We start from the raw sequence: 25,146 nt of genomic DNA on the forward strand, positions 1-25,146 counted from the left end.
CATAAAAATTGTAATTTAGTGGCTTCAAAAACTTTTTTTTTTTCGAAATAACTTTTTTTTCGCTGTTACCTACGGATAAGCAAACGTAAAATATTGAAAAAAACAGCGGAATTTACGAATGCGAAACCGTAAATTCCGTTTATGTCACCGCAATTTATGGCGATTTTAAGTGCAATTTACGCTCCAACTTCAAGTGCAAAATACACTTTAGAAAGTAAAAATACTACGTAATTCAAGTTTAGGTTTTTGTGTGTTCCTGTGCAAAAGCTCAATGTGTTTCAATTACTCCAACAAGATGGAATTCACTCGATTCACCTAATTACAGATATGATTTAAATTGTAATAATACCACCGACTCTGTATTAATACTGACAAAGCGTATTATATCATAAACCAAAGGACAACAAAAGAGAACAGGGACCAACTGCAGTGCGAAACATAGGATGGGAAACCGCACAACAAAAGTGAATTTGTACTGCGGCGTAAATCCGTGGTGAACATCAGCGAAAGTACACCCAGGAGATATGAGAAAATGGGGCATTATATGTGGAAATGCATGGTGAATCGAGGGAGAGGACAATGACACTTGCGGAATTGTCAGGGTCATGGAATGGGGGGCGGCAGAGCGTGCGCCGGATAGCTCAATGAGGTACATGACACGTGCTGTTGACAGTCGCGTCAATACATCTCATTAAGTGCTCGTCAATTTTCCAATTTTCATTACATGAATGGGCCAAATGGAGCCGTGAATATTTGAATCTATTCATGTGATGGAGATGAATGTGAATTCATATTGCTCAATTATTTTGAGGAGAAATTATATTTACCTTTGATGTGTTTTTTTTATGGAATGACATCGATTCTGAGGATTTTGCAAGTGTGTTAAAAGGGATAACACATTCATGGAAGATTCACGGAAAAATATATACCTGAATTGAGTATAAATTATACTTGATTCGAGTACATTTTATACTCAATTTGGGAATGGGTATTTCAATTCGAAGATGATTCGTTTGTATTAGGTCGGGTTGTAGCAAGCTCTCTTAAGTGTAATACAAGGGTTAGCCACTAAGTGGCAGAATATAAGGGTCAAAAAGTGGAGGTTAAAAAATGGGGGTCAGAATATTAAGGTCAAAACATTAGGGTTAAAATATAAAAGTAAAAAAAGTGGGTGTCAGGCAATGAATCGCTTTTAGCCTTTATATGACCCTCATTGCCTGACACCCACTTTTTTTACTTTTATATTCTGACCCTAATTTTTTTATCCCATTATTCTGACACCCATTCCTTCACCTTTACATTCAGGCTCTTAGTTTTTGACTTTAATACTGCGGCCGTTATTTTTTAACATCCACTTTTTGACCCTTATATTCTGACACTTAGTGTCTCATCCTTATATTACACCTGAGAGCGCTTGGTATAACCCGGGCTGGTACGAAATAATCATCATCGAATTGAAATACCCATCCCCCATTCGAGTATAAAATATACTTGAATCAAGAGTATATACTTGAATTGGTGAACTGCCGGAGATTTTCCCGTTGAATACAAGAACATTCTTGTTACCGCAGAACTGTCATCATCCAACTAAATAAATAGTTAGCTACGTAATTAATATTTTATTTAAATCCCTATAATAGTATACTCTCGTTATAGTCGCTCCCGTCATAGTCGCATTTCCCTTTGACCGCTTTTTCGCCAACGTTAAGACTTTTTCCCACTCCCTACCACTCTCGCCTCCGGAATGTAAACACATCGATCACAAAGAAAAAACTAAACGTAAATTAAGTTTTACGAAACGTAATTTATGTATAATGATAATCGGGCGAGGAGGGAATGTAGGAGATGAGGCGGAGGAGTTTCTATTGTTTTTGCAGAAACCAATCGCTGAACAAAAAAATTTGCCCCATTTGGATTCAAAATTCAGGTAATATTAGGGAGTATCTCCGATTAAAAATTATTTTGGGAGCTAATCAAATTTATTTGTATCTGTTCCACGCATTGAATGGTTTTCAGATTGTTTTTTTTTTTTAATAAATGAAAAAATATTAATCCATGCGAAAAAGTGGCAACATCGTCGGTAGTTTTTTTTTCACCAGGATCTGGTACCACTGGCTCGAGAGAGCTCCAATCACAACGCTTCATCGACGTATGTGAACCTGGCAGTAAAAAATAGCGGAATCCAATTTTAACTATTGGATAATTTAAAGCTCATTTAGAGCAATTTAATGCTGTTTTGAAAAAATTTCCTGCTAATTCCATTTTTGAAAAAAAAACGTGTTCCTGCTAACTTTTTTGCAATTTATCCGAAAAAATGCATAAAAATGAACCAAATTAAATTTTTAGTATCGGATAATTTAAAGCTCATTTAAAGCTATTTGAAGCTATTTTGAAAAAATTTCCTGCTAATTTCATTTTTGAAAAAAAAGTGTTCCTGCTAACTTTTTTGCAAGTTGGCCGGAATAATCCGTAAAAATGAACTAAATTAAATTTTCCACATTGAATAATTTAAAGCTCATTAAGAGCTACTCAAAGATACTTTGAAAAATTTCCTGCTAATTTCATTTTTGAAAAAAAACGTGTTTTGCTAACTTTCTTGTTGGAAAAAATCCGTAAAAATGAACCAAATTAAATTAAAATTAAATTAAATTTTCGATATCAGATATTTTAAAGCTCATTAATAGCTAATTTTCGACGTTTTGAAAAATTTTCCTGCTCATGTATTTTTTAGAAAACCGGTGTCGAGGCTACCTTTTCCGCAAGCCGGCAAAGAAATGGAATAAAAATGAACAAAATCCAATTTTTACTATCGGATTATTCGAAGCTCATTAAAAACTAATTTCCAACAGTTCGAATTTTTTTTTGCTAATAACAGTTTTGGAAAAAAAATAAAGAATACAAAAATCTAAATTTTTTTTGTTTCCCTTTTTTTTCATCATAAAAGAAGATGAGGATACCTGTAGCAATTAGTGTCGGCTAATTGAATTTTGAAAAGAAAAAAAAGTGTTAATACTAACACTTTTCCTGTTAACTTTTGGGAGAGTTAACAGGAAAATCCTTAAAAATTAACAGAATTGAATTTTCTGTATCGGATATTTTAAAGCTCATTAAGAGCTAATTTTCTACGTTTTGAAGAATTTTCCTGAACATGTATTTTTTAGGAAACCGGAGTTGAGGCCACCTTTCCTGACATATGTTAACCTAGCAGGCAAAAGTAGCAGAATCGAATTTTCAATATTGGATAATTTGCAGCTTATTATGAGCTAATTTTATATGCCTTCAAAAAATTTTTTGCTAATACCGTTTTTGAAAAAAAAACGTCACTGCTAGCTTTTTTGTAAGTTAGCAGAAAAATCATTTAAAAAATCAATAGAATTTGATTTTCGATATCGGATAAGTTAAAGCTAATTAAAAGCTAATTTTCTACGTTTTCAAAAAATTTTCAGCTAACCCAGTTTTTGGAAAAACGGCGTTAATGCCAGCTTACCGCAAGTTATCAGAAAAAATGGTTAAAAAATGAACAAACTTTCGTTTTCGATATGGGATAATTTAGAGCTCATTAGCAGCTATTTTTTTACGTTTCAAAAAATTATTAAAGAACAAAATTTTTTTCACAAAAAAATTTTGTCTGATTTTTTTTTCATAAAACGACGCATTTACATACTTTTGACTAAAATGTAGAAATGAACGAAATCTCATTTATAAAAGTGGCAAAAAAATCAGTTTTGACTTTGGATAATTGAAAAATCATTACCAGATAATTTGTTATAATTCCAAAAGTGTGCATCTTTATGCCGTTCGGAAAACAATAGCGTCGCGGCTTATTATGGGCTAATTTTATATGCATCTAAAAAGTTTTCTGCTAATGCCATTTAAAAAAAACGTATTCATTCTAGCTTTTTTGTAAGTTAGCAGAAAAATTATTTAAAAAATCAATAGAATTTACTTCTGGATATCGGATAATTTGAAGCTAATGAAGAGCTAATTTTCAACATTTTCAAAACATTTTCAGCTAACCCAGTTTTTGGAAAAACGGCGTCGCCCGGGTAGAATTCACGCCGCTCGAGCTCGGCTCGGAACCCGTATCCCAGCTAGAAATACGCCACTCCGCCCCAGCTTGGGATAAACTCCACGCGCGTCACATGTGCCCGAGGTTGAGCCGCGTCACGCGCTCACAGCCCAGCGTTAGACTATTACGCGAAACGCTTCGCCGGGTTTTAGTTGAATGGCCACTGCTCAACCTCAGGTTCATCTCCAATTACTCAATCCCAGTATACTTAACCTCAATAATGATTTGACAGGTCCGATGGCATCGTGATTTGAGCGAAAAAACAATCGAATAAATGTGAAGATGGCATGCTTTTTCAGATGAACAATCACAAGCTCATCAGAAATAACGTGATATTAACTAATCGAATGGGATTAATCTGAAAATACAAGGTAGAACAATTCACTGAAACGTAGTCAAAACTTTCTTTTTTCTCCCGAATTCAACAAACAAAATCAAGAAAAATAATCACTTGAAAAACGTTAACGAACCTTTATTATTAATTATCAACGCTACAGGAGAGGATATTCTTCATTTTTCGATAGGCCTACGAGTTCTAAGAATATTCTACGATTTATTAGGGAAATGTTGAATACAGGTATGCCAAAATGACACGCATGAAAAAATTCAACAGAAAAACCTAGCGCTTTCTATTAAATTTCTATTGGAATTCTATGAGAATTCTCTGGAAGTTCTATTAGAATTCTATTCGTTTCTTGCGCCGATTCTATAGGAGATTATGCAACTTCATAGAGTCTTTTTGTTAAGGTAAAATTTGGTGCAAGAAAGTAAATAGGTTTTTATGTTCCTATAGATTTTCTTAGGCGTAAGATTTCTAAGTTTTTTCCGCTCGGTTTTTCTTCTTTTCTTTTAATCAAATGCAGGAACAAAACTTGGAAAATTCATGCCCAATAGTTTCTGTGGAAGAAATCCTAACAGAATAAATTATCTAGAAAAATCAATGGATTTTTTTCTACAAACAAATATCTATTAAAAATGCAGGGGAAAGTTGCATAATTTTCAATAGCATTGACGCAAAAAAAAATAGAATTGCAATGAAACTTAAATAGAATCCTCATAGAGCTCCAATAGAAATTCAATAGGAATTCTTAGAGAAAGTGCCAGGTTTTATATTCGATGATAGAGGGAAAAATCAGTAAATTTCAAATTTTATAGAAAGTTCAGTGGAATTCCATTTTTTTTATAAAAGAAGACAAGGATTTTCCAAAGTATTCAAATTTTAAATCGATATTCTAAAAATGCATAAATATCATTCTATTGCACCCTCCACTCGAAACGANTGTCGCGGCGTGAACTCGGGTCAAGCGGCAAGCCGAGGCTGAGCTCGCGCTCACCCGAGTTGCGGCTGAATCCCCGGTTGAATTTCTACCCGGGTCGATGCTAGCTTACCGCAAGTTAGCAGAAAAAATGGTTAAAAAATGAACAAAATTTGGTTTTCGACATGGGATAATTTACAGCTCATTAGCAACTATTTTTGACGTTTCGAAAAATTGTTGAAGAAAATTTTTTTTTCTCAAAAAATTTTTTTTTTAATAAAAAAATTTCAATGTTTTTTTTTACAAAATTACGCATTTACATATATACTTTTGACCAAAATGTAGGAATGACCAAATTTGTAAAAGTGATAAAAAAATCATTTTTGACGTTGGATATGACGCTGAAACTTAGCGGGAGACCGTAGTGGGAGATGTGATGGGGGACTGTACGGCCCTCACTATACCCGGGTAGAAATTCAACCGGGGATTCAGCCGTAACTCGGGTGAGCACGAGCTCAGCCTCGGCTTGCCGCTTAACCCGAGTTCACGCCGCGACACGCCGCTCCATACCGGCTCACAGTCAAACGCTCATCAGACGGCATAACCCGACACTTGAGTTTGAGCTGTGGCTCAACGCTTAGAACTCAGCTCCGATTGAGTCGTGTCATTTCGAGTGGAGGGTGAAATAGAATGATATTATGCATTTTTAGAATATCGATTTAAAATTTGAATACTTTGGAAAATCCTTGTCTTCTTACTATAAAAAAAAATGGAATTCCACTGAACTTTCTATAAAATTTGAAATTTACGGATTTTTCCCTCTGTCATCGAATATACTGTGACTCGCCTCAAAATAACAACCCATAAAATTTGGCTTTCTTCCTCACAGTGCGGAGATATATGGAAATGATATAGGGAAATGATATGAGATAGGGAAATAGTGTTGAAATTTTTCGATTTTTTTTTATTGTTCCAATTAATGAAGAATAATTCTCAATCATTATTACTTTAGATCGTTTATTTTATTTTATTGAATGAAGGACAACGTTAACGTTTTTCAAGTGATTATTTTTCTTGATTTTGTTTGTTGTATTCGCGAGAAAAAAGAAAGTTTTGACTACGTTTCAGTGAATTGTTCTACCTTGTATTTTCAGATTAATCCCATTCGATTAGTTAATATCACGTTATTTCTGATGAGCTTGTAATTGTTCATCTGAAAAAGCATGCCGTCTTAACATTTATTCGATTGTTTTTTCGCTCAAATCACGATGCCATCGGATCTGTCAAATCATTATTGAGGTTAAGTATACTGGGATTGAGTAATTGGAGATGAACCTGAGGTTGAGCAGTGGCCATTCAACTAAAGCCCGGCGAAGCGTTTCGCGTAATAGTCTAACGCTGGGCTGTGAGCGCGTGACGCGGCCCAACCTCGGGTACATGTGACGCGCGCGGAGTGTATCCCAAGCTGGGGCGGAATGGTGTATTTCTAGCTGGGATACGGGTTCCGAGCCGAGCTCGAGCGGCGTGATTTCTACCCGGGTACCGCCACTCATTGTACGCTCCCATCTCGTTAAATTACAAAAATTAATCCAAAGCAAAGCCGTGAAAAATTAAAAATATTGTCTATTTGTACTTGACGGATGGGGGGAGATATATCGGTGCACTCAGTAGGGGATTTTTAATTTGTTTTTACAAATCCGAGTGAAAAAAAAAGAGTTATCAAACACAAACACTTGAAGTCAATTTTTTTTTTTGAAAATGCACTGGGGGGGTTGGGGGATGATCCCCATTTGTAATTTTATCGGTGCTCTAATTAGGGAATTTTTCGTCAATTTTTGAAAATCAATTTCACCAAGGGCTCGGGGGAAAAAAAAGATAATAATAATCCAATGCAGACATTTGAGATCAAAATTTTTTTTTTTTGAAATTGCACCGGGGGGGCTCATGAAAATCCTTCGGTCGTCCACACAATTCGGAATTCACAAAAAAAAATAAAAATAAAAATCCCCTGATTAGGGCACCGGAAAAATTCTCAATCGAGAATAACCCACAACCCAACCGGTGCATTTTCCACAGAAAATTTTGACCCCAAGTGTTTGTGTTGGATACTTAACCTTTATTTATCCCGAAAACTTGGTGGAATTGATTTTTAAAAATTAATTAAAAATTCCCTAATTAGGGCACCGGTAAAATTCAAAATGGGGATCAACCCCTAACCTCCTCGGCGCATTTCCCAAAGAAAATTTTGACCCCAAGTGTTTGCGTTGGAGAATTACCCTTTATTTACTCCGAAAACTCGGTGGAATTGATTTTCATAAATTAATTAAAAATTCCCTACTTAGGGCACCGGGAAAATTCTTTATGGGGATCAACCCCCAAGCCCCCGGTGCATTTTCAAAAAAAAATTTTGACCCCAAGTCTTCGCGTTGGATAATTACCCTTTATTTATCCCGAAGACTTGATGAAACTGATTTTCAAAAATTTATTGGAAATTTATTGGATTATTGGATAATTGAAAAATCATTATCAGATAATTTGTTATTATTCCAAAAGTTTCCATCTTTATGCCGTTTGGAAAACAATAGCGTTACGGCTTATTCTGAGCGAATTTTATATGCATCTAAAAAATTTTCTGCAAATGCCATTTAAAAATAAAACGTATTCATGCTAGCTTTTTTGTAAGTTAGCAGAATAATCATTTGAAAATTCAATAGAATTTAATTTCCGATATCGGATAATTTATAGCTAATTAAGAGCTAATTTTCTGTTTCCAAAAAATATTTCAGCTAACCCAGTTTTTGGAAAAACGGCGTTGATGTTACCTTACCGCAAGTTAGCAGAAAAAATGGTTAAAAAATTAACAAAATTTGGTTTTCGACATGGAATACTTTAGAGCTCATTAGCAGCTATTTTTTCACGTTTCAAAAAATTTTTTTTTCCAAAATTTTTTGTTTTTTTTTTACAAAACGATACATTTACATACTTTTGACCAAAATATAGAAATGAACTAAACCTTATTTATAAAAGTAGCAAAAAAATCATTTTTGACATTGGATAATTGAAAAATTATTACCAGATAATTTGTTATAATTCCAAAAATTTTCATGTTTATGCCGTTCGGAAAACAATAGCGTTGCGGCTTATTATGGGCTAATTTAAATGCACCCAAAAAAATTTCTGCTAATGCCGTTTTTAATAAAAAAAAACGTATTCATACTATTTTTTTGTAAGTTAGCAGAAAAATTATTTAAATCACTAGAATTTGATGTTCGATATCGAATAATTTAACACTGATTAAGAGCTAATTTTTTACGTTTTCAAAAAGTTTTCATGTTTATGTCGTTCGGAAAACAATAGCATTGCGGCTTATTATGAGCTACTTTTATATGCATCCAAAACTTGCCATATATTAGCAAATGAATGATTCACAAATGAACAAAATTTGATTTTCGACATCCGATTATTTAAAGCTCATTAGCACCTATTTTTTCACGTTTCAAAAAATAAAACAAGTGGATAATTGAATTTCTCGTAAGTGCGTATAGTTGTGTTGCTAATAAATTAGCAATACGCTTCCGAACGTATGGTCTATTTTAGAAATTTTTATTTATAGTATTATTTTTAACTTCCCGACCCGAAGGAAGTTATTTGGTAATGATTTTTCAATTATGCAATGTGAAAAATGATTTTTTTTGACACTTTTATAAATGAGATTGAGTTAATTTCTATATTTTTGTCAAAAGTATGTAAATGCGTCGTTTTGTAAAAAAAAAATTGAAATTTTTTTATTTAAAAAATGTATTTTTTGAAAAAAAAATTCTGCCCTTTTTTGAAACGTGAAAAAATAGCTGCAAATGAGCTCTAAATTATCCTGTGTCGAAAACCAAATTTTGTTCATTTTTTGCTAATATGTAGTGAAGAATAGGTCCCTCCTAGAAATCACTGATTCTGAGTGCACAGACATCTTCATTTTATGAATACAAACAACTTTTGCTATGGGTAAAGTCGTCGGAAACGAATGGTAAAGAAGTTACACAAAGAGATAATTCGCAAAAAATTATATTTTTTTCACATTTTTTATATCTCATATATAAATCAATACCGTAATGAAACTTGAACAATGTTTTCGTATTTGTAAACGTAAACAAAGGATTGTAGAATTTTTGAGACAACAAGGCTGCATTAAACCACGCGAACTTTGCAAGGTGTGTAGTGGTGAGATGTACACAGATTTGAATAGAAAACTATTCAGATGCAAAAAAACAACTTACTTATCAAAAACTAAAACCAAACGACAATGTGACACTTCTATCAGCGTTTACGACGACTCGATCTTTCAAAATAAAAGAACCAGTATCAGAAAAGTATTCAAATTAATTTGTATGTCGCGCCGTGCAATAAGTCAAGTTTATCGAACGCTGCGCTTCGCGCAGCTTGCTCAAAACTCGACTTCTGCACGACTTGACATAAAATATTATAGAGCACGCGGTAATAAATTTCGTTTTCAACGAATGTGTAGTTTACAGGCCGAGCCGAAGGCGAGGTCTGTACACATATTCGTTGAAAACGAAATTTGTGCCCTTGTACTCTAATGTACTATTCTATACATAAAAAACAAAAGAATAACACACGAAACACTCAGCTATGAATCAGGAATGTCAACAAGGTCCGTACTATTTTGGATTAAGAAAATCAACACCAAATTGATGGAATGGGTGAACTTGGAGCGTGGCATGCTAGGTGGTATTGGCGCGGTTGTTGAGATCGACGAGAAGAGGTTGGGGGGGAGGAAATTAAATCGAGGCAGAGAGGTAAGAGGGCAATGGGTGTTTGGGTGTTACGAGAAAGGGACGGGACGAGCAGTTATCTTACACGTCGTCAGTCGTTCTGCTGCGACACTCATCCCTCTAATCGAAGAGTTCATCCAACGAGGTACAACCGTAATAAGTGATTGTTGGACCAGTTATTCTCGTGTGGAAACCATCGGTTATCGTCACATACGCGTGAACCACAAATACTGCCATGTGAATCCTATAAACGGAGCACACACGCAGGGGATTGAACGACTTTGGAGAGACCGTGATGCCAGTATCCCTGAGAATACTGTCAATGGGAGGTTTCTTGAGGGTAAATTGTCTAAATTTATTTTCAATCGATAATTCTCTTTGAACGATAGACTAGGTAATTTCCTGCGGATTATCGGTATCAACAACTAGTTTGTTCGGTTTGTTCTGTTTATTGGTTTAGCGTACCGGGTAAAGTGTTCAACAAAGGAAATATTGGCTAATGCTGAGTGAATTCTGATTCATAATTAGTAATTGCCTATCGATGGATAGGTGGAGGTTGATTTTTGAATTCATATTCTTCATTAATAAAAATACCCCAGGTGTTAGTATGAGGTCGTGTATGTGTTAGGGTCTTCGTGTGGGAGCCGTACCACTACCACGTCCCAGCCGTGGCTCCTGGGTGACGCTAAGTGTAGTGACTCATGTATAGAAGGTTGATGACAGGATAAATTCGAAATTCTCAGCAGTTGGTGGATCGTGTGCCTTCCAATCAGTCGTGTGACGGTCTAAGTCTAATATTTTTCCTAGTTGGTGTCGATTTTAACTCATAGATCAAAGAGAGGAATAGAAATATCACGTTTTTCTACGAAAAATAAGCTTTACCAGAAAACCCATTTCTTAAGCATTTTTTCTGCTAACTTGCGGTAAGGTAGCATCAACGCCGTTTTTCCAAAAACTGAGTTAGCTGAATTTTTTTTTGGAAACGTAGAAAATTAGCTGTTGATTAGCTTTAAATTATCCGATATCGAAAATCAAATTCTATTGATTTTTTAAATAATTTTTCTGCTAACTTACAAAAAAGTTAGCAGAGACACGTTTTTTTCAAAAATGGTATTAGCAAAAAAAATTTTGAAGGCATATAAAATTAGCTCATAATAAGCTGCAAATTGTCCAATATTAACAATTCGATTCGGCTACTTTTGCCTGCTAGGTTAACATATGTACAAGTTCTACCCCCTCCACTGAATACAGGTATTTCCATGTTCTTCTATAATAGACAAAGGAAAGATCTTTTTTTCTCGTCTTTCTACAAAAATGGCACTAGCAGGAAAACATTTTGAATTGTGAAAATTAGTTTTTAAGGGACTTCAAAACATTAAATTCTACCCATTTTTAAGGGTTTTTTCTGGTAACTGGCGGAAAAGTTAGCACCAACAATTTTTTTTCATTTCAAAAATGCAATTGGTCAAAACTTCTCCAAAATTGACCAGTTTTACCCTCTCCACTTGATACCGGTATTTTGATGCTTTTTCATAACAAAAAAGGGATACAAAAAAAATTTTTTTTTCTTTTTTCTCAATTTTCTTTTCATTTTTATTATTATCATTATTTTTTTTCCAAAAAATGATATTGGGAGAGAAAAAATTCGCACTGTGGAGAACTGGCTTTTAATGAGCTTGAAAGCTTCGTTTTCTTTTCCGAAAATCGTTTCAGCAGAAAAAATTCCGAAGTGTGGAAGATTAGTGACTAATGACCTTCGAAAAATCCGATAGTAAAAATCGGATTTGATTCATTTTTACTCCATTTCTTTGCCACCTGGCGGGAAAGGTAACCTCAACACCGATTTTCCCAAAAATACATGAGCAGGAAAATTTTTCGAAACGTAGAAAATTAGCTCTTAATGAGCTTTACAATATCTGATATCGAAAATTTAAGCCCGCTAATTTTTAAAGATTTTTCCTGTTAACTTACCCAGAAGTTAGTATTAACACATTTTTTTTTTCAAAATGCAATTAGCCGACACTAATTGCGACAGGTATCCTCATCTTCTTTCATGATGAAAAAAAAGGGGAAAAAATGTGGATTTTTTTATTCTCTATTTTTTTCCAAAGCTGTTATTAGCAGCAAAAAATTTTCAACTGTGGGAAATTAACTTTCAATGAGCTTTGAATAATCCGATAGTGAAAATTGGATTTTGTTCATTTTTACTCCATTTCTTTGCCGGCTTGCGGAAAAAGTAGCCTCAACACCGGTTTTCCAAAAAATCCATGAGCAGGAAAATTTTTCAAAACGTAGAAAATTAGCTCTTAATGAGCTTTAAATCATCTAATATTGAAAATTTAATTTGGTTCATTTTTATAGATTTTTCCGGCCAACTTGCGAAAAAGTTAGTAGGAACACGTTTTTTTCAGAAATGGAATTAGCAGGAAATTTTTTCAAAACAGCTTTAAATTGCTCTAAATGAGCTTTAAATTATCCAATAGTCAAAATTGGATTCCGCTATTTTTTACTGCCAGGTTTACATACGTGCTTCATCGTTCTCTCTCTCAAGAGACGTTTAAATTGACAGTGCTACCCCCACCCGAGCGGTACTTGGGACGTTGCTGCTCGTTTGGGCTGCGTGCGCAGAAATGTTATTTTTCAGTACTTTTTGTGCTATTAGTAATAAATAATGCTCCTAGGAGACAATCTTTTTCACTCAAAAAATCATTGATCACATGTTCTAAATGTGTCTAAGGTTTCATGACTTTGGCTGCATTTTTTCCTTGGGTTTTGCAGTTTTTTTGGTGATTTCCATAAGATCACGGGTTAAATGACCACTTTTTCAAAAATTCATAATAAATTAACCATGCTCCCCAGCAGTCTGAACCTTTGCACACGCCTTTTCCATCATTTAAAGAATACCTTAAAAAAATGGAAAAAATGGCTGCTTTTTTTCCAACCCTCCCAACTCGCCCGATTATCCTTAATGCCAATATGGTGTCTGGTGGCTTTTTTTTCGACATGAAAATTGGAATTTACACTTCAAAAGGGCGTATTTTACGGCTAAAATAAAAATGTAAATTACGCCCAAATAAAGCGTTTTTTTACGTTTCACTAAGCATATTTCACGCTTGAGAAATCGTAAATTACGATCTTAATAGAAACGTACTTTACGATTTACTTATGTGGAATTTTACGAAAAAAAACATTGTATTTTACGCTTGAAATAGCTTTTTTTTTCATTTCAAATCACGATTCATTTTAAGGACATCAGGCTTAAAAAACAGGTAGTCAACAGGTAACGATCAGAAAACAGGTCAGGAAATGAGGATAAGAATATAAGGGGGTCAAAGTAAAGATCAGACAATGAGGGCGAAAAAGACAGGTCAAAATGTAAAGGTAAACGAATGAGGGGATCAGAGTGTCAGGAAATAAGGTCCTACTTTCTGACCCTCAATTTTTGATCCCTATATTCTAACCCTCCCTTTTTGGTTGTTATATTCTGTTGCTTATTATTTAATGGTTATATCATAATCCTCGCTATTTGACTCTCATTCTGTGAAGCTTATATTCTGATCTACATTTTTTGATTCTAACATTTTATTCGTCCCTATTCCCTAAGAATCGTCATAATTTGATCGAAAATTTGTCGTTAATTACCGATAAGTACCTAAACCTAAAATATCATCGCAATTGACGAATACAAGACCGTAAATTACGTTCATGTAAGCGGAAGTAACGGCGATTTTGAGCGTAATTTACGCTTTAACTTCCAACGTAAAATACGCATCGGTTTAGGTTTTTCTGTATGACGTTTTCCTAAATGCGCTATTATTTCGCCTCTCCAGAAGATCATCAATGTAAAATATTCTGACAGTTAATTTTCGAAACTGGGCACATGGTGGGGGTAGGAAAATATAGTCGCATTCGCTGAATCGACTTCCCCTACAGCCTCAGGCATGCGACAGTAACGGGAGTCTACTGTAGTTGATCACTTCCGATGTTCATGCTCTGTAAAATTTCCGTCTCTCCTTTGATTTTATGACATGTTTTGTGGCATAAATTCTATATGTGACGGTCTGATTCCATCTAAATAGCAGCAGATAACAATGTCCAACTACTCAAGATTTCAGGGTCACTGTTCAATTTTATGACAGTTTTAGTGATGTAAATTTTATATGATTGTCATACATAACAGTACACGGAGAGAATTAAATAGTAAATATTACCATGGCCATGGTAGAGATTACTATGGCAACATAGTAAAAGGATTTTCAACTGACCCTACATAGTAATCCTTACTATGTCCCACGGTAATGCTTACCATATCACATGGTAATGCTTACCATGGTCACAAGGTAATACTGACCATGTCACATGGTAATCGTTACTATGTCACATGATAATGGTTACTGTGTTACATGGTAATGGTTACTATGTCACATGGTAATGCTTACTATGTCACATAGTAATGCTTACTATGTCACATAGTAATGCTTACTATGTCACATAGTAATGCTTATTATGTCACATAGTAATGCTTACTATGTCACATAGTAATGCTTACTATGTCACATGGTAATGCTTACTATGGCACATGGTAATGCTTACTATGTCCCATGGTAATGATTACTATGCGAATGGAAAATAGTCCTATGAGCATAAAAAGTATTCCTAAAATACACAGTTGACATTTTCCATTGTCTCTTGATGCGTAAACGCATGACGCTTAAGGCTGTGTGCTCAGTAGTCGATGAACAGTGCACAGAAGCGGTCATGGACAATATGACAGAAGACTCAAGCACTCTTGGAACTACGGTAAGTATATTTGTTTGGTTTCATTGTATATATATAATAATGACGTAGAAAGAGAATTGAAAGTTGTGAAAAATTATCAGATTCAACGACTTATTATCAGAAATAATTTTTTCTCATTTGTAACTCATCCGTTTCGATAACATTGATCGATATCCTAGTGAATATGTAAAAAAACAACAAAACACGATAATTATACGATAAGTATAACGATTAACGATAATTTATTATTTGAGAGTGTTATTCTTTCAATTCAAAAATATGGTTCTTAAGGGGAGACCGCCCCGAAATTTTGAAATCGGCGATGCCTTCATCTATCCCCGTATCTGTTTATGAAGAAGAAAGAGGCGTTAGACGATGAAAATTAGTAAAAGTGTCCTCATAAAGCAATTATCAACCGATAGACTGGAATTTTCGTTCACACATCCATAATATGTCCATAAATATGAATGAGCTTCTTTAAAAATGTCTATTTTTTCATTTTTTAAATTTTTTTCTCAAAATTGGTTGAGGCCAAAACTTTGAAAAGTTAGTAATATTCACCTACATGATAAATCAATGAAGTACGAATTTTATCAGCTGTTTCGAACTAGTTATTTAAAATATAATGAGGAAAATGATGGAAAAATTTGAAAAATTCATACTCCAATGATTTACTATGTATTTCAATTTGAACAATTTTTCAGATTTTTCGCCTGTATCAATTTTGGAAAAAAAATTCAAAAACCCAAAAAATGATTTTTAAAAAGCCTCATTCTGTTATATTTGCGCATATATTCTGAATGTGTAAAATAAAATTCAAGTCAACTGATTGAGAATCGCGTCATGAGGACACTTTTGAAGATTCTCTCAATAGAACAAATTAAAACCTAATTTTTTCTCATTTTTTTGGATTAAAATTGAAGTAATAAATTCATTAGTACAATAAATAAAGGCCTCTTCGATTTGGGAATTTCAGTACGGATTCCCCTTAAGATTCTGAAAAAATTGATAATTTCAGATGTTTTCAGGCCTTCAAATATCAAAATCATCAGAAATTTTTCATACATGGGACATGACATTACGACGGATGTCGTTTTGATAATGCCTACAGAGGCCGGGCCTCAATTACATTTGGTAAAAATTGTATTATCTGATGACCAACACCTAGTTATTCTCGTAACTCACCAACTGGAAGAATATTTTTTTGATAACCATTTTCAAGCATATCAAATTGATATGAATCAGACGAGATGGTCTACGTTGACCTATCACGACATCAAATTTTGTTCTTTATCATACGTAGCAATTTCTGGGAATGGCAATAAATATGTTCCAAAACATTGGGTTTAAATTGTTGCACATATGCTCTTTAATGTACTAAAATAATTTAAATATGAATATCTCTTTGAATTATTGATTATAAAAATAATCATGGGAGAAATTAGGATTAAGTTAAAATAATACTTTGTAATTCAATACTTTTGCAGTTGTTGTGAAACAGCGTACTTAATAAAGAAATTGTTTTTCAATTTTTATAGTACAGAATTATTTAATGTTACAAACATTAATTAAAAACATTCCACCCCTCGAAAACAAATATTTTCAAACAAATTCTACTTTTATTAAAAATATTGTACGTTATAACTATAATCTACTCATGTTTCATTCCTTAAAGGTATTTACTTACTTAGATAATATTCATTATGTGTTACAGGATATTTTACGTAACATAGGAAGCTCTACTATGTAACATAGTAACATTTACTATGTTAACATAGTAACATTTACTATGTTAACATAGTAACATTTACTAGGTTAACATAGTAACATTTACTATGTTAACATAGTAAAGTTTACTATGTAACATAGTAGAGCTCACTATGTAAAATAGTAAATGTTACTGTGTAACATAGTAATTATTACTATGTCCATAGTACCTTTTACCATTGAGGAACTTACCATGCCCCATAGTAACCATTACGATGTTCCATGGTAGCCATTACCATGTCCATGGTAGCCATTACCATGTCCATGGTAGCTATTACCATGTCCATGGTAGCCATTATCTGTCCATGGTAGTGCTTACTATGTCCGGATTCTGACATCGTAATATTTACTATTTTATTTTCTCCGTGTAGCATAGTCGGACTATTCAAAATATCATAAAAAACACATGACATCACATGACTGTTATATGATGGTGAAATTCATACCTGTAATAAAGATCACTGAATTTCTAGTTAACTTTTATCACGTACTGCTTTGTATTATAAATTCTCAAGTGCGATGCATAATGGTACACGGAGAGAATTAAATAGTAAATATTACCATGGCCATAGGAGAGATTACTATGATAACATAATAAAAGGGTTGTCAACTCTTCCTAGATACTAATCCTTACTATGTCCTACGGTAATGCTTACCATGTAATATAGTAAGTATTACCATATATACTGACCATGGTGGCTTACATGGTAACTATAACCATGTCACATGATAATGCTTAGTATGTTCCATAGTAATGGTTACTATGTTACATAGGAATGCTTACCATGTCCACAGAAATGGTTCCCATGTGAATGAAAAATGGTCCTACGAACATAGGAAGTAACTCTAATATAACCGCCAGTTGAACTTCGCGGTTGCCTCTTGATTAGGGATGTGAAATGACCGTCATTTTTCAATTCGGTCAGGTCAGGTAAAATTGACCGTTTTCTAACAATTTTCTGACACCGAGATAATTCCCCATGCAAAATGACCGTCATGAACAACCAGCGTCAAAAATTTAAGAAAATGACCAAAATTCCTCTATATAGATGCAAATTGACGATCATTTTATTTTTGGTAATGTTTTCGGTCAAATTTTTTGTTATTTTATTTCATTAGTTAGGAATTGAATAGCATTTCATAATTTAAAGTTAATGTTTATTGGAACGAATTACAAAAGAATCATAAATAAGATACTCGAGATCACTCATGATAAACTCATGAACTTAATAAACGTCAACAAAATGAATTAAATATATATCTCTGTATATATTATGTTTTCTGTCAAAAACTTCATATTAAATTAGGAGGATGCTGGATGAGGCTCGTCTTCAGTGCTTCTAACGAATTTAGATATCTAGTGTCGCATAGACCCCTAGTGGCGACGTAGGGTCCCTATGACCGCCAGCTATGTGAAGTTGGCATCGAAGTTTGGAAAATCGACTTTTTTTTTGTTGGTCTGGATTGTACTCATTGAGTACTTGAATGTACCCTATGCACTTTTTTTTGTACCCCCTTACTTTAGACCTGAAGCAGGGGGGCAAAATCGTGCAGCGTCGGAGTTGGAAAAAAAAAAATGTGGCAATCAGTTGCACTTTGATAGCACTGGTATATACAACTTTTTTTTTTTTTCAATACTAACCCCCTTCTATAGTTCACCCCTTTTAAAATTTTAACAACCAGGAGAAAAAATAATATTACATGAATGAATTTGAAATCGTTAGTACTTGTTGTACNTGATTGTACATGTCTGTCGACCCAGACTCGTGCAAGTACTAACGTCGAGGTGTAATTTAAAGGGCTCATGATGGGGTTATGTCTAAGTACAAACGCTCTGCCATTATTTTCGAGCTAGTAAACACATTTTCAATGACCCCCAGCTCATGTACATTTTTTTCCAGATTAGTACAATCAAGTATACTGATTGTACATGTCTGTAGACTCGGAGCCGTGAGAGTACTAACGTCGAGGTGTAATTCAAAGGCCTCANGCTTCTAACGAATTTAGATATCTAGTGTCGCATAGACCCCTAGTGGCGACGTAGGGTCCCTATGACCGCCAGCTATGTGAAGTTGGCATCGAAGTTTGGAAAATCGACTTTTTTTTTGTTGGTCTGGATTGTACTCATTGAGTACTTGAATGTACCCTATGNCTTCGTACTTTGACATAACCCCATCATGAGCCCTTTAAATTACACCTCGACGTTAGTACTTNGTACCATGCTGGATTTACTTCTTCATTTGTTTTTTTATTAACTATCCCCATCCATAATGTCCCCCTTGCAATTTTTTTAATGCCATATAAAAAAAAATTAACATGTATTAATCGGAAAATTGTTACTACATGTTAGTAAAATCTTGAACCCCCTCATTATTGACTGGCCTTACTCATTATTCTATTTACATTTGGATCGCCACATTTTTTCCTGGTTAGTACAATCAAGTATACTGATTGTACATGTCTGTAGACTCAGAGCCGTGAGAGTACTAACGTCGAGGTGTAATTCAAAGGCCTCATAATTGAATTATTTCCAAGTACAAACGCTCTCCTATTATTTTCGAGCTAGTACATACATTTCCAGTGACCCCCAGCTAATGTACATTTTTTTCCTGACTAGTACANAATGAGCCCTTTAAATTACACCTCGACGTTAGTATTTTCACGAGTCTGGGTCTACAGATATGTATAATCAGTATACTTGTTTGTACTAATCAGAAAAAAAATGTACATGAGCTGGGGGTCACTGGAAATATGTGTACTGGCTCGAAAATAATAGGAGAGCGTTTGTACTTGGAAATAATTCAATTATGAGGCCTTTGAATTACACCTAGACTTTAGTACTCTCACGCCTCCGAGTCTACAGACATGTACAATCAGTATACTAATTGTACTAATCAGGAAAAAAATGTGCATGAGCTGGGGGTCACTGGAAATGTGTGTACTAGCTCGAAAATAATGGCAGAGCGTTTGTACTTAGACATAATCCCATCATGAGCCCTTTAAATTACACCTCGACGTTAGTACTTTCACGAGTCTGGGTCTACAGCCATGTACAATCAGTATACTTGATAGTACTAATCAGGAAAAAAATGTACATGAGCTGGGGGTCATTGGAAATGTATGTACTAGCTCGAAAATAATAGGAGAGCATTTGTACTTGGAAATAATTCAATTATGGGGCCTTTGAATTACACTTAGACGTTAGTACTCTCACGACTCCAAGTCTACAGATATGTACAATCAGTATACTTGATTGTACTAATCAGGAAAAAAATGTACATGAGCTGGGGGTCATTGAAAATGTGTTTACTAGCTCGAAAATAATGGCAGAGCATTTGTACTTTGACATAACCCCATCATGAGCCCTTCAAATTACACCGGGACGTTAGTACTTTCACGAGTCTGGGTCTATAGACATGTACAATCAGTATACTTGATTGTACTAATCAGGAAAAAAATTTACATGAGCTGGGGGTCATTGAAAATGTGTGTACTAGCTCGAAAATAATGGCAGAGCGTTTGTACTTAGACATAACCCCATCATGAGCCCTTTAAATTACACCTCGACGTTAGTACTTTCACGAGTCTGGGTCTACAGCCATGTACAATCAGTATACTTGATAGTACTAATCAGGAAAAAAATGTACATGAGCTGGGGGTCATTGGAAATGTATGTACTAGCTCGAAAATAATAGGAGAGCATTTGTACTTGGAAATAATTCAATTATGGGGCCTTTGAATTACACTTAGACGTTAGTACTCTCACGACTCCAAGTCTACAGATATGTACAATCAGTATACTTGATTGTACTAATCAGGAAAAAAATGTACATGAGCTGGGGGTCACTGGAAATGTGTGTACTAGCTCGAAAATAATAGGAGAGCGTTTGTACTTGGAAATAATTCAATTATGAGGCCTTTGAATTACACCTCGACGTTAGTACTCTCACGGCTCCGAGTCTACAGACATGTACAATCAGTATACTTGATTGTACTAATCTGGAAAAAAATGTACATGAGCTGGGGGTCATTGAAAATGTGTTTACTAGCTCGAAAATAATGGCAGAGCGTTTGTACTTTGACATAACCCCATCATGAGCCCTTTAAATTACACCTCGACGTTAGTACTTTCACGAGTCTGGATCTACAAACATGTGCAATCAGTATACTTGATTGTACTAATCAGGAAAAAAATGTACATGAGCTGGGTGTCACTGGAAATGTGTGTACTAGCTCGAAAATAATGGCAGAGCGTTTGTACTTAGACATAACCCCATCATGAGCCCTTTAGATTACACCTCGACGTTAGTACTTTCACGAGTCTGGATCTACAAACATGTGCAATCAGTATACTTGATTGTACTAATCAGGAAAAAAATGTACATGAGCTGGGTGTCACTGGAAATGTGTGTACTAGCTCGAAAATAATAGGAGAGCGTTTGTACTTGGAATTAATTCACTTATGAGGCCTTTGAATTACACCTCGACGTTAGTACTCTCACGGCTCCGAGGCTACAGACATGTACAATCAGTATACTTGATTGTACTAATCAGGAAAAAAATGTACATGAGCTGGGGGTTACTGAAAATGTGTTTACTAGCTCGAAAATAATGGCAGAGTGTTTGTACTTTGACATAACCCCATCATGAGCCCTTTAAATTACACCTCGACGTTTTAGTACTTTCACGAGTCTGGGTCTATAGACATGTACAATCAGTATACTTAATTGTACTAATCAGGAAAAAAATTTACATGAGCTGGGGGTCATTGAAAATGTGTGTACTAGCTCGAAAATAATGGCAGAGCGTTTGTACTTAGACATAACCCCATCATGAGCCCTTTAAATTGCACCTGAACGTTAGTATTTTCACGAATCCGTGTTTACAGACATGTACAATCACTTTATTGGGTTGTACTCATCAGAAAAAAATGTGGCAATCCAAATGTAAATAGAATAATGAGTAAGGCCAGTCAATAATGAGGGGGTTCAAGATTGTACTAACATGTAGTAACAATTTTCCAATTAATACATGTTAATTTTTTTTTTATACGGCATCAAAAAAATTGCAAGGGGGCAATTATGGATGGGGATAGTTAATAAAAAAACAAATGAAGAAGTAAATCGAGCATGGTACAAACAAGTACTAACGATTTCAAATTCATTCATGTAATATTATTTTTTCTCCTGGTTGTTAAAATTTTAAAAGCGGTGAACTATAGAAGGGGGTTAGTATTGAAAAAAAAAAAGTTGTACACACCAGTACTATCAAAGTGCAACTGATTGCCACATTTTTTTTTGTTTTCAACTCCGACGCTGCACGATTTTGCCCCCCCTGCTTCAGCTCTAAAGTAAGGGTGTACAAAAAAAAGTTCATAGGGTACATTCAAGTACTCAATGAGTACAATCCAGACCAACAAAAAAAAGTCGATTTTCCAAACTTCGATGCCAACTTCACATAGCTATGACCGCCAGTAACCTTGCCGACACCGAGTAACCGAATAAAAATTTCTGTTTCATCTATATAGATGAGAATTGACCGTCAGAATTGAATTGGTCATTTTTTGAATTCCTGGCCGAATCGTCAGATTTATGGACATGGTAATTACCCGTCATGACCGCGGTAATTGACCGTCATTTGACCGGTCATTTTTGTCACTTACATTCCTACTCTTGATGCGTTCATAAACTCGAGCCGCTTAAGGCTTAAACTCTTAAAAAAATTAAGCAAATTAAAATCTTTATGTGAAATTTTCCTATTAAATTCTACAATATTTTTGTTCAAAATTTATATATTTCTTTAAATAATAAAGTTTCAATTGTATGGAATAAATAGTGCATTCGTTAGAATTAGATAATCAATTAGAAATAAATAAACAATTAATTCATTATAGATCAATAAATTTTGTTCCTTCGCGATCTAAACAATGATTCTATATTTTTGGCTAACAAAGTCTTTAATTGTTGTAATTTTTTCCTGCACGTCGAAGGGGAGGGGGGAGCCAATAATATTCACAATGACAAACACCAATTTTCATTAGATTCACATTATGCTGCACGATTACATAAAATTTGATCATTTTTACCCATATCTCCACGTCAATTTGTAACTATACATTTTTCTCGTATGTACGAAGTGTGTTGAAGCGAAAACAACACACTTGGCAACAATTCTCAAACATAATTACAAATTGCAATAAATTCTAAAGGCTCCCAGAAATTCTAGTTCTATTCTGGAGTGCCATAGAAACCCGTAAAAATTTTTCGATTTTTCTACCAGCGCTTTTGAAGTATGGAGTTCCTGAAGCATCCCCAAATTTTTCTAATCAAACTCCCTGAAAATTCTCAACAGCTTTTTACCATATAACCAAACCAAATTTCATCCAATTACTTTGAAAAATTCCATTGGACATAGCAATCACGGGGATTCTCATTGATGTGGACCAGTATTCCGATTCATTGTTCATCCACTCGTCAATTTACGCGTTGAACAAATAAATGGAAAACGTGGACTGGATTCATTGATAAATAGCAATCAACCAAGGACACATGTATCTCAATCAACCAATCAAAAAGCATAGGAGCAGATAAATGAATCTTCTCCGAAACGTTCAACATACAATACCACATTATGTGATAACATTTACATGAGTGCATTCTGAAAAAAATCGCCACCCCTACTCAGAAGCACCTCAAGTGAGCATGAATGGAGAAGCTGTTTGACTGCACGAATCATTGATAATAATAAACCCACTATGATATGCAGGTCCGTTCCTCGCGTTCCCATCGGCAGCTGAGCCAACAAGTTTGAGGCCGTTGGCACGAGAAGGAAGATATAATGTTTGTAGGATAGCCGGCGCGTCTACGTGCCGGTGACGCCCGCAAGATAAGATACAATGCGCGAGACGAAAGGAGTGATAATCTAACACATTCTGGTCAGAATACGGTCTATAAAAAATTATCCTCACACATTGAGTAAAAAGCCAAAAGTTGATTTCCGTTGATTGAAGCGCTGAAGGTGAAAAAGATGAAGTGAAGTTGAAAGGTGCGTCAGAGAAGAATGAATGATTCGTCAAATAACTGATTTGAGTTTATTACAATCAGTGATCAAATATTGTAATTAGTTATTCAACACAGGTACTTATTGTCTCAAACATCTTTCAATTTGTTCCGATCCTCAAATCTTTCACCGCATCGATTAAGGAAAAGTTGGAGGCACTAATGTTCTTGGCTGTAGAAATCTTTTTTTCTCGCTTAGTGCAGTCACCACAAAGTAAAACTGCGGTAAAGTCAAATAACTCCACACAACAAAGAACAAAGAGTGGTACCTTACCCAAGACAGTTAGTGGTTTTGAAGCTAACCATCCTGCATCAACGATCAAACGATAAATATATCCAAGGCACTTGCCCGAAACACACGGCACATTTCAACATGAAGAATAAATCACAATTTAACACTGAAACACTTGATGTCAAAAGGAATTAACTATTATAAATAAACAAGTGTTCATCCTGACGAGCGAAAGGTCAGACGAAGCAGCTATAGACCGTCCAGCTGCGCGTTTCCGGAGCGACTGACTACCAGCCACGCTTCGTGTCCCCGACACTCCCACCCTTGTATTCACTTTTTTTTCTCTTCTCTCTTTCTCCGTCTTTCCCTCTTCACCAACTCACTGCGTTACTTTTGCACTGCTGTTGTCCTCTTCCATCGGCCGACGTTTGTTGCACACCTAAAACCCTTTACTTCCATCGTTCATCCGTGTCAACTGACGCCATAGTTCAGTAATTTTACTTCTCATGAAATACTAGTTCTCGCTTCTTAAAATATCTTTTTAGGTGAAAAATTCACCTGACGGACTGCCATGGACTCTCAAATGAACAGGTGATTGTTCGGGTTTACGGGGGTTTTTCTTTTACATTGGAACGGGACGCTTTGTGTTTTCGGAAACAAGCTACCTGGGCGAGGGTATGGGTTTCCTCAGGTAACGTAGAAAAATTCCAGAGTGTTCGATTATTTACGAGAAGTGAAATATTTATGTTTTCGTTTGGATTCGAAAAGAAAACTTTTGAAAAAAATCAATTTCTCGTGTTTCCGATTTTTTGAGGCATAAAATATAAGGGCTTTATGTTTCACGGGTGTGGTTTTTGTCCCGACAAAAATCACACTCATTACCACTTATCAGCAAACGATTTCCGCCTGATTTTTTGACATAACAAAGATAATGTTTAAAGCTAAAAATTCAATAAGGTACGGATGACATATCGAACTTCAGAGAAAACATTTTAAAAATATGAAAAAAAAACGGCAAGTCCACTTTTCGCACGGATGAGGAAATATAGAATATAATTTATCTCTATAAGATGAACAGTTCCACGCTAAATCCGAAGCCAAAAAAAATTTGATGTCGGGAATTTTTAAAATATTTTTTTTCTGAAAAGTTCCCTAACAGACGAATATTTTCAGAAACAAATGATCAAAAAATGCTGAT

General features: G+C 34.9%; 1 protein-coding gene across 2 annotated transcripts in view; it reads right to left on the minus strand.

The window, feature by feature from the left end:
* LOC107044193 overlaps positions 1 to 24,211 on the minus strand; it is a 345,751-nt gene extending 321,540 nt beyond the window's left edge. For both annotated transcript variants that reach the window (XM_015265993.1, XM_015265990.1), the window contains exon 1: positions 23,991 to 24,211. In XM_015265993.1, coding sequence (XP_015121479.1) covers positions 23,991 to 24,022 — 32 coding nt within the window. In that variant the 5' untranslated portion in view covers positions 24,023 to 24,211. The remainder of the gene's footprint in view (positions 1 to 23,990) is intronic.
* Positions 24,212 to 25,146: the final 935 nt, after the last annotated feature.

This window comes from Diachasma alloeum, unplaced genomic scaffold (genome assembly GCF_001412515.2).
Source record: "Diachasma alloeum isolate Michigan unplaced genomic scaffold, Dall2.0 Dall_scaffold_00684, whole genome shotgun sequence".
Classification (NCBI taxonomy): Eukaryota; Metazoa; Arthropoda; class Insecta; order Hymenoptera; family Braconidae; genus Diachasma; species Diachasma alloeum.